The sequence below is a fragment of the Apium graveolens genome, chromosome 11 (genome assembly GCF_009905375.1).
Source record: "Apium graveolens cultivar Ventura chromosome 11, ASM990537v1, whole genome shotgun sequence".
Lineage (NCBI taxonomy): Eukaryota > Viridiplantae > Streptophyta > Magnoliopsida > Apiales > Apiaceae > Apium > Apium graveolens.
In genome coordinates this window covers 109,242,120-109,253,686 of record NC_133657.1, presented here as the reverse complement: position 1 = coordinate 109,253,686, position 11,567 = coordinate 109,242,120, and the positions used below count along the sequence as shown (strand labels likewise).

The following is an 11,567-nucleotide window of genomic DNA, read 5'->3' as shown; positions in this document are numbered from 1 at the left end:
TTACATCGAGAGTGAAACCGGAGGCAATGAGATGATTTGGGGCTCCTTCGTGAATACGCCATTGAATCGAAGTATTTTAGTGAAGTTTTGAGTGTAAGAGAGAGACAGAGAAAGAAATAGAGAAAAGAAAAGTGAACCATTTTTTTTATTTATAACAGACTTAAAACCGACCGCCTGGCACTTAAAACCGACCACCAGGTCGGTCGGTTTTAACCTTGAACCCTATGCAGCAATGCAAAACGGTGACGTTTTGCTCTAGGCGGGGTTTTTAATTTTTCACAAAAAAACCTGCATTTTTTTAGGTGGTCGGTTATGACCCAAAGTGGTCGGTTTTATAGTATTTAATTTTTTAATTTTTTTTTTAATTTTAGGGTTTAGGGTTTAGGGTTTAGGGTTTAGGGGTTAAAAACCCATATATTTAAAAAAAATCTTATAAAAACATGATTATTATTATTTAAATAGCTTAATTTTTGGTACATTTGCTCATTTTTACCGCGTCGGTTCATCCGTACGGTTCGATCATTTGTATTTCATAATTTTTATTTTTTTAATTATTTCACTTTTTTAATCAAAATTGCTAATATTCTTATAAAACGTATTTGTGATCGTTCAAATGTGCTAATTTTTTGTGCATTAATATATTTTTACATGAAGTTAACATCCGTACGGTTCGATCGTTAAAAATAAATTTTAAAATTATACTTATAGTATCGAATGGTATGTTCAACTTATTGTGTCTACCGAATGCCGACATACTTACTGAAATAATTATATTCCTATTATTTTGATTATACTATTTTTCAAATAGCCTAATTTTTGGTACATTTATTCGTTTTCACCGCGTCAGTCCATCCATATGGTTCGATCATGTGTATTTTATATTTTTCATTTTTTTTAAATTTTTAATTAAATTTGCTAATTTACTTATAAAAACGTAATGGTACTCGTTAAAATGTGCTATTTTTTTGTGCATAAGCATATTTTGACATGAATTTAACATCTGTACGGTTCGATCGTTAAATATACCTTTTAAAATTATAATTTTCAGATCAAATTCATTTTTTTTAATTTTTAATTAAATTTGTTAATTTACTTATAAAAACGTAATGGTACTCGTTCGAAAGTGCTAATTTTTTGTGCATAAGCATATTTTGACATGAAGTTAACATCCATACGGTTCGATCGTTGAAAATAAGTATTAAATGTACTTTGACCAAGACTGCTAAAACCAACCGAGGTCAAATATCCAAAGTGGTCGGTTTTACACCAGAAGCCAGTTTAATTCTTATAACCGACCACTGTAAAACCGACCGACCCTTTAAGGAGACGGTCGATTTTATTAAGAAGGTGGTCGGTTTTAGGCAAGGAAGCGGTCGATTTTCTGGGAAATATTACGGTCAAATATTATGATTTTTTGGCCCTAACCAGACGTAAACGCATAAAAACTTTGCATTAAAACCAAAAATTCACAAACCCATTAAAAATTTACTATAACTTATAAATAAAGTATCCTAATCATTACAAAATTTACTAAAACTCATCTTTAAAATATAAATGACGTTATTCAAAATCGTCAAAACCATCATCATCTTCGTCATCATCATCATCCTCATTATCACCTTCACTTATTTCTTCTTCTCCTTCATTTTCATCTTCGTCATCCTTCAAATCATCTTCTTCGTTTTCTTCGTCTTCTTCTTCTTCTTCTTCACGCCGAATAAACGGTATTTGTCCATATTGTGCAAAATCGACAAAGAGCGAAAACGAGGTCGATGCATTAGATCTATCTTCCTGAAAAGCGTCCTTTATATCATTTTGCGCAACAATAAATTCATCAATTGGGCGACTTTTAGATTTGACCACCGTATATATTTTCGCTTTTGGATCCAATACACTAGGAGCATAATATACTTGTGAGGCTTGACTAGCTAAAATAAAAATCTCATTTGACTTCAATCTTGAAGTCATATCAATTGTAATCACACGATTCTTATCAATCCTCACACCATTACCAACACTATCAAACCATATACATTTGAACAAATATACATGATTGCATCCTTGATAAATAAGTCTAATAATTTCTTGTAGTTGACCATAATAATCAAGATTATTTTTGTGCAAATTTCCTTTAACAACAATACCAGAACCGGATGCAGATTTTGTTGAAAATTTATATCCATTAACTTGACAAGTCTCAAAAGTCATAACTTTTAATACCGGCCCTTCAAGTAAGTCCCTAAAATGAGGTCCGTATGCATGATGTCAATTGAATATCGTAAACTATGTGATGACCAATAAGGAAGTTCGTAAAAGATTGGGACATGAGTCCAATGATGCTCTTCCCCGTATCCGACACTCCTTGCCTTCGAATTAGTCTTTCCGGGTGGTGGAAAAACTAAACCATCAAGTAATTCCTTAACACCCTCACCGGACAAACGACCACGAAACAATCTTCTTTCTTCGTTATCAAACAAATTACTTTTTTGACGGAGTGGATCATTTGATTCAAGGAATATTCGGTTCGTGCCATAGAAACTACATTTTCCACAATATTTTAATTGAAACCCTTGCACGCTTCCAAGACACACTTGACATCTCATCTTTCCTTTGCCCGACCACCTACTTATCATACTCATAGCGGGATAATCACTAATTGTCCACATAATAGCCGCTCTCATTGTAAAATTTTGTTTCAAAGATTGGTCGTATGTCTTCACCCCGGTATTCCACAATATCTTCAATTCATCGATAAGAGGCCTTAGACAAACGTTAATATCTTTTCCAATACTATTTGGACCCGGAACTATATCGGTCATGAACATATAAGGCTTTTTCATACACATCGATGGTGGAAGATTATAGACAACTATCACCACGAGCCACACACTATATGTTTTTTTGCCGATAGGGCCAAAAGGGTTGAAACCATCGGTCGCAAGACCGAGCCTTATGTTACGAATCTCTTGAGCAAATGAAGGATACCGACGGTCAAAATTTTTCCACTCTTCTCCATCCGCTGGATGACTTATTTCTCCATCTCTCACATCTCTATTTTTGTACCATCTCATGTGATCGGATGTATGTCCCGACATATATAAGCATTGTAATCGAGGGATCAAAGGAAAGTGTCTTAAGATTTTTTTTGCTATTTTTTTACCATCTTTCCTAGAAACATCACGATAACGATCTTCACCACATATATCACACACAACTTTATCCTTGTCATCTCCATAAAATAACATACAATCATTCTCACATAAATCAATTTTTTCATATTCAACCCTCAAATCCTTCATAATTTTTTCATTGCATAATAACTTTCGGGTAATGTATGTTTTTTTGGTAACACATCCGTAAGAAGTTTAAGCAAACTATCAAAAGCTTTATTACTACAATGCGATTTATTTTTGAATTCCAATAATTTGGTGGTAAAGCTTAATCTTGTGTACTTTGTATTGCCGGGATAAATAGGTGCTCCATTTTCAATAATAACCTCGTACAATTTTTTAGCACTATCATTTGGAGCTTCTTCTACATTCATAGTTCCCGTATCCGTAGTTTCATAAAATTGATAATTTTCACCGGCTAAATCATGTAACATCGCATTCAAATCTACTGGTTCTTCTACTCTCGAAGGTTCCCGAACACAATAACGGTGATGTGATGTTCGACTACTTTTTCTTCCTATTTTTTCACCGTGCGACGTCCACACGGTATAACCCTCAAGCATCCCTTTAACGAACAAATGAAATCTAACATCATCAATCTTTAACCAATTCAAATTTTTACAACGTTTACACGGACACTTCATTGTACCATCTTCCATTCCATTTTCGCTAGCAAACTTTAAAAAAAATTCTACACCAATTCTATATTCCGGGGTCAATGAAATTTTATCGCTTTGCAATTGATTACCAATCCAACTTGGATCAATGGTTTCCATCTACAATAATATTTTTTAAAATTAAAAAAAATATATATTTAACAAATAATTTATCATTAATCTCATATTTATTCATGTATTTCATAAAATACACAAACACATACACACACACATACACACACACACACACTATAATTACAATAAATGAAACTAACTTACAAATTATTTACTTCAATTCTCACAACAAACATTATATAAAAAAATAAAAATATTAAATACATACGATAACATTTAATACATACACCACCAACATAAACACACACACACATTAATTACAAAATATGGAAAGAACTTACAATTTTCTAAAACTCCTCTGATTCAATCCTCAATCACTTGTGTCTTTTTAATTTTTTGCTCAAAATCAAGAAATGAGGGATATAACAAAAAAATTAAAAAAAATACGTTAAAACCGACCATCAGCGGTCGGTTTTAGGCAGAAGAATAAAATGATATCGTTTTCTCTGTAACGGGTACTTTTTTTGTATTTTAAATTAATTTTTTATTATTATACAAAACCGACCACAGGGTATGGTCGATTTTAACCTGTAAAATTTGTGAATATAACCGACCACATGTAGGTGGTCGATTTTAAAAGTGACACATCAGCAAAACGGTGTCGTTTTTTGTACATAAAATCGACCATCCACTGGTGGTCGGTTTTATGTGTGCCACGTAATCGATACGGTGTCGTTTAGTTGACTTATAACCGACCAACAACGTCGGTCGATTTTAAGATCACCAAATCGACGTCGGTCGGTTATATCCGATCGGTTTTACTCTGTTTTCTTGTAGTGGAGTTCCATTAATCAGTGGTACTTCTGTGCGAGAAAACAACATTTTATAGAAAAAAAACTGAAACAAAATTCCGTAATACATGTGCCAGTCATACATTAAATGTTTGAACCCAAAATGGGGTTTATAAAGTTGTCCTGCATGACTGAAGCGCAGGAAATTAAAAGTAACAAGAAAACACATGCGTTGCCCGTATAGTCTGCCAATATAGTATCAAAGTCCAAAGACCTAACCACATATTCAATGAATTTGTTCAATTTCTAGCTTTGAATGTAATGTAACATCAAAGACTTTAACACTAAATTCTTCGATTTTTCTTTTGAAACTAATGTCATACCATAGAATTAAACACATCTTTTCACTTGTTTACCGTGTTTTTGGGTCCTGGATGTTTTATAAATTAAATTTTAAGAATTATAAATCAAATATAAATTATTTTAATATATAAAATTTTAGATATGTCAAATTTGTAATTATCAAATCATATTAACTTCCTTTAATTAGAAGTTAAGTAGTCTGAGGACATCGGTCTCTAAATTTAATAAATTAACTCTTTTATGTCAATCTATTATCTATTATATATATAATAGAGCAACTAGGGGGTTTATTGAGACATTTTATTCGATATAAAATTACTAAATACTCCACTCATAATTATATATGTTAATAACTTTTCATTTAATATATACTTATTAATTACAACTAATGTGAATGTATTAATTAGTCTAACTCATTTTGACATATATTTATTACTCTTTCATCATTTAAAACAATTTATAACTATATATATAAATTACATCTATCTTAATATATTTTAAAACCGGACATAATTTAACACAATTTTAAAAATTTATTGTTTTGAGTGAAAATATTAAATACAAAGACTAATTTTCAGGAAAAAAATAGGTTAGTGTACTCAGATTTCAACGTGAAAAACACAAATTATTTTTATATAAATGGTACAAGAAACTATTATAAAAAAGTATAGTTGTCATCACACGACCAAAACCAAACGTACACAAATATTAGATCGAAAGATATACGTGATATAATGCTGAAAGTTTTTAGCGTATATAAATGTAACAATTATCGAACTTTAATGTATATAAGAAAAATATTTGAGCAAATTTGTGGGGTCATTAGTATTACGACACATACTCCTCGGAGATTATTAATCCCACAATACAAAGAGTTTTGGAGTGACGAGCACAAATTATTTTTATGCAAATGTTATAATAAACTATTATAAGAAAGCATAGTTGTATATTAGATCGGACGATAAATGTGATATAATGCTAAAAGTTTTAAACATATTTATATATAACAAATATCGAACTTTGATGTATATAAGAAAATAGTTGAGCAAATTTGTAGGATTGTTAATCATATGACACAAACTCCTCGAAGGTATTTAATCTCACAATACATATTTTCGCCACGATAAAAAATCATGTAACTTATATTTCACACAATTTATTCATATTTTAAATAAACCCGTGCCTTGCACGGGTTAAAAAGCTAGTTATATATAAAGCTTTACACCGGCGCAATGCACGAGTTTATATTAATATTTTATATATTTTTGTATATACATTTCATATTTTTAATATAAGTAAAAAAAAATTAAAATTAATTAAGAACTATAATCCTATTCAGAAAATTTAATTTCAATATGTGTAAGCTTCGATTAAGATCAATGAGATTTAAACTAATAATTATATTTGTATATTTATAAATAACAATATAAATTATTGTGGTTGACATGATTGGAGAGCATATTTGTATTTTAATGAATATAATAATTAAAAACAAATATTTGTTATAGACGGAATTCGATCTTAGGAACTTGATAACGTATAAATAATAAAATAAATATGTGTCATTGGTGGATTTTTGAATAATGTATTTTTAATATTCACATTAAACGGTCATGATCATTAAAATAGCTAAGCCAATCAAAATGAGTGGTATACCATATTTTACCTCTCATTATTATAGCATAGATATGATATAATTTATTTTAAATAAAACTATTTTTTCTTTGTTAGGAAAAAGGTATTATCTAAGTAATTCCTTCTTTAATGTATAAATAATTATTAGTGTTTCAGCTATCATTTAAATTAACATCAAATTCTAGAATGATACGGAAACTTTGTTTGTCACGTAAAACAAACGTATGGAAGTACACAAATTAATTTTTAATAATAGTATATACTTCGTGAGATAAATATTTATCAAAACTGAAAAATTTTCATACAAATTTTAACTTAAACCATCAATATTAATATAAATTTGTTATCTCGAAGATCACATTTAAGTTTAAATTAAAAGATTTTTAAGGCTAAATGAAATGATTAAGGGACTGCATTCACTCAAGATTTTTTATGATATTTTTTGAATTTTTTAAAGTCAAAAAGTGTGAAAGTCTAAATTAAAATGAGGGGATAATTGTTATGAATGCTTTAAAGTCCGAAAGTCTAAATAATGTTCAACGAATCAGATTCAGTACTAAAAACCAGTAAATTTTTATGCAAATGTTATAATGTTCAACGAATCAGATTCAGTACTAAAAACCAGTAAATTGTTTTGCATGGTAAAAAGCTATCATGAGACCTTCTACGTACAAATTGTGACAAAATAGAATTGCACTACTACAGTTCATTTCCCTAACTATAAATCGAAGCTACTACATGTGCACTACCATTACGTCCTCCCTGCACCATAAAATTCTGGGCTTACTAAACTTTTACAACCATGATTTTTAGCTTTCTCCACTTCATTTTTGTCTTCATTAGCTATGGAACCTCCGTAACAGTTGTATGTCCATTTCCAAACAATGTCACTGATCAAAAAGCTTTGCTTTCTCTCAAGGCTTCAATAACAGTTGATCCATTTGGTGTTCTAAGTTCATGGAATGATTCCATCCAATTCTGTCACTGGAAAGGAGTTACATGCAGCCGCAGACGGCAAAGGGTAACAACTCTAGACCTCTCCTCTCTTGAATTAGTGGGTACATTGTCTTCCCATATTGGAAACCTCTCCTTTCTCAGGAAAATTGACCTTCATGAAAACAACTTCCATGGCTTCATTCCAAATGAAATTGGTCGACTATTTCGTCTACAATATCTTGAATTGTCCTTCAATTCTCTACAGGGCGAATTTCCTTCCAATTTGACTCACTGTCCACGAATCAGAAACATCAGTATGTCACAGAACAAACTTCAAGGAAAACTACCAACGGAGTTTGCTTCTTGGTCTAAGCTATATATGTTGAATCTTGGAACCAATAATTTTACTGGGTCAATTCCGCCTTCAATAGGAAATATATCATCTCTCCGTTGTATTTATCTAAATCTTAACAATTTCGCAGGGGGCATACCTTTGGAAGTGGCTTATCATGCAAAACTAGAGATTCTTTCTTTGGCCGCAAACAACTTGTCGGGTATAGTTCCTATACCACTTTACAACATTTCATCCCTGTCCAATGTTAGTCTAGTCCAGAACGAGTTAGAGGGAACTCTTCCAGCAGATTTGGGCTTCACCCTTCCAAAGTTGCAAGAATTCGATTGTCTACAGAACAGATTTTCAGGATCAATTCCTCCATCCCTAGCTAATGCGTCGAATCTCGTTATTATTGATATTGCTGAAAACAAGTTTACTGGTCCTATACCAAACAATTTGGGTAGTCTTCCTAATCTTCAAGTGCTAAGTCTGGGCATTAATACACTTGGAGAGAATATGCGGCCCAATGACTGGAGCTTTCTTAATTCTTTGGTCAATTGTACGCATCTAAAGACATTGTCCTTACACGAGAGTAGTTTAAGAGGAGAGCTTCCGAATTCCATTGTAAACTTCTCCGCCACCATGGAGGAACTGCATCTGTACAGAAATCACATATATGGAGCCATACCCCGTGAAATTGGAAAACTTAAGAACTTTAGAGTTCTTACATTGTATGAAAACTTATTAAACGGGACCATTCCAAAATCAATTGGAGAGCTGTCCAAGTTAGGCGTCCTAGATTTGAGTGATAACAATATTTCAGGAGTAATTCCAACTTCCATTAGCAATACTAGTAAACTACTTTTTCTCAATTTAGAGAATAATATGCTCCAAGGAAGTATGCCTCATTTGTTTAACATCTCAACTCTACAAGAATTGTACCTTGCTAACAACAGGATTCAAGGTTTAATACCAGATGAAATTGTGTTTTTTGCCCGTTGTATTAACCTTGATTTGTCCAAAAATCTATTCACTGGGTCACTTTCATCCAACATTGGAAGCTTGAAACAATTGGTTCAGCTAGATGTCTCATACAACAAACTCACAGGAGATATACCCACTGCTCTGAGTGGATGTGTGATGTTGGAGGAGCTACGTATGCAAGAAAATCTTTTTCAAGGTAAAATTCCATCTTCTTTCAAAGCTTTGAAAAGTCTTAGAATTCTAGACCTCTCAAGAAGCAATTTATCTGAAAGCATTCCAAGATTCTTTGTTGAGTTTCATCTAATTGAATTCCTTAACCTCTCGCACAACAAACTCGGAGGTGAAGTTCCTAGAGAAGGTCTGTTTTCAAACGTTAGTGCTTTCTCTGTCGTTGAAAATTCAGAGCTTTGTGGTGGTGTCCAGGCATTGCATTTTCCTGCTTGTCCATTAAAGGGGTCAAGGAATAAAAAGAATGCATTTTCCCTGAGAATAATACTAATCCTAGTTCCTGTATCCCTTGGTATCTTGTCAGCATGTCTTGCACTGATTTGTTATCTTCGTCAGAAGTCCAAGAAGTTAAATGACCCTGTCCCAGTATTTAGGGACAACCAATATCTTAAACTTTCATACCAAGATCTTCTCCTAGCTACAAATGAGTTTTCCCCTATCAATATGCTAGGTGAAGGAAGATATGGTTCGGTTTACAAAGGATTTCTCGAATCAATGGAACAAATAATTGCTGTGAAGGTACTTAATGTTGAAGTACGTGGAGCCAGCAAGAGCTTTTTGGCAGAGTGTGAAATGTTGAGGAATATTCGCCATCGGAATCTTATCAAGACCATCACAGCATGCTCTAGCACTGATTTTAAGGGCAACGAATTCAAGGCATTAGTTTTTGAGTTCATGACTAATGGGAGTGTGGAAGACTGGTTGCATCCAAATCCTTCCTATCAAGAGAATGAAAGAAACTTGACTCTACTCCAGAGGCTAAATATTTCCATCGATGTTGCCCAGGGAGTGGATTACCTACATCATCACAGCCACGCAGGTATCATTCATGGTGACATAAAGCCAAGCAATGTTCTTCTTGATGAAGAATTTGTTGCTCGTATTGGTGATTTTGGTTTGGCAAGGTTTGCCTTTGCTACTACAAGTGACTTGAGTCAAGCACAGATGAGTTCAGCAGGTGTACGTGGAACAGTTGGTTATGTTCCTCCAGGTGACTTTTCATACTTAATTATTTTCATTAATTTTTATTATCTCTCTAGTATTGAGTTTCATGATTACGATACTTTTCGTGAAGAAATTAATTAAAAGAGAATTTTAAACCTAGTTAGAGGACTATAATTTATCATAAAATGTTATTTTTTGCCAATGCTTTAACACTTTAGGGTGTGCAGAGTATGGAATGTGTGGAAAAATATCTGCAGAGGGCGATGTGTATAGCTATGGAATTTTTCTATTAGAAATGTTCTCAGGGAAGCGGCCTATAGAAAGCAGCATATTAGTGGACAATGATAATAATCTTCATGACCATGTGAGAAAAGCACTCCCTCTAAGAGTGATGGACATTGTTGATCCATGAATTGTACAAGATCAAGAAGAACGTGGCTTGATTGTAAGTCAATCACACAACAGAGCTGCCATGGAAGCAAGCCTAGCATTGATATTTGAAGTTGGGGTATTGTGTTCAGAAGAGACGCCAAGAAAAAGCATTGACATCAGTGTTGCTATTAAGAAGTTACATGCGGCAAGACACAAACTACTGCAATGCTAGCAGTAAGCTGAGTGAATATTACAATCTCACCAGATATTTACACACTATAAATAGGCACCTGGATATTTAGTTTTCTAATGTGACAAGATAGAATGTGTAGTTCCCATGTTCCAATATTATCTATATTTCTGTAAGTTATTGGATCAAAACAATGATATATAACCATCAGGGTTCCTTCTCATTCTGTATTTCTGAATCTGAATGTAAATTGGTTAATGCCTACCTTTTATCTATGTGCTACTGCCTAGTACTGTTTCTTTCTTTTATGAAGTCGTCAAATCGCTCTGCGAACACCTTAATAATGATCACATCTTGGATTCATTGTCTATCCAGTTCAACCTTTATGACACTTGACCTAATTGATTTTGTGCATTGTTTATGCACTAGCTTGATTTTCTCTTCGTCTATTGTAATGATATTTACAATTGTGTTAAGCACCAAGTGAAATACTTTTAAAAGCTTATGTCAGACCAGCAGTTCAAGACTGTCTTTCTTATTCAAACTTAATTAATGATATTTAAATGAGTGTCTTTCTTTTCACAACATTTGAACTTACTGGTGAGGAAATATTAATTTTAGGAGTATAAATTGTAAAATAAAAAAGTATCCTGTGATGTCAAGAGAAACTACCAGCAAAGCCTGGCTCATCCATTATAACTACAGTGCCTCTTTAAGGCAAGTTTCAGGGCTGATGATGATCTTCAGTCATTTGTAGAACAATGAATCCAAACTCCGTCTTCCCAGACTGTATATGCACCAGATAAATATAAACATGCAAGTTATGATTGCCATCTTTAAAGAAGCACATCGATGTTGCTTATATTATGTCAATTAACTTATATCCAA

At 32.7% G+C, this 11,567-nt stretch overlaps 1 protein-coding gene across 1 annotated transcript; it reads left to right on the top strand.

Moving 5' to 3' along the window:
• The first annotated feature begins 7,704 nt into the window (after window positions 1-7,704).
• Window positions 7,705-10,886, top strand: LOC141698463 (receptor kinase-like protein Xa21). The gene is made up of 2 exons (XM_074503162.1): window positions 7,705-10,163; window positions 10,345-10,886. Exons 1-2 carry the CDS (start codon window positions 7,943-7,945, stop codon window positions 10,527-10,529), a joined length of 2,406 nt encoding a protein of 801 aa, XP_074359263.1. The 5' UTR covers window positions 7,705-7,942; the 3' UTR covers window positions 10,530-10,886.
• Window positions 10,887-11,567: the final 681 nt, after the last annotated feature.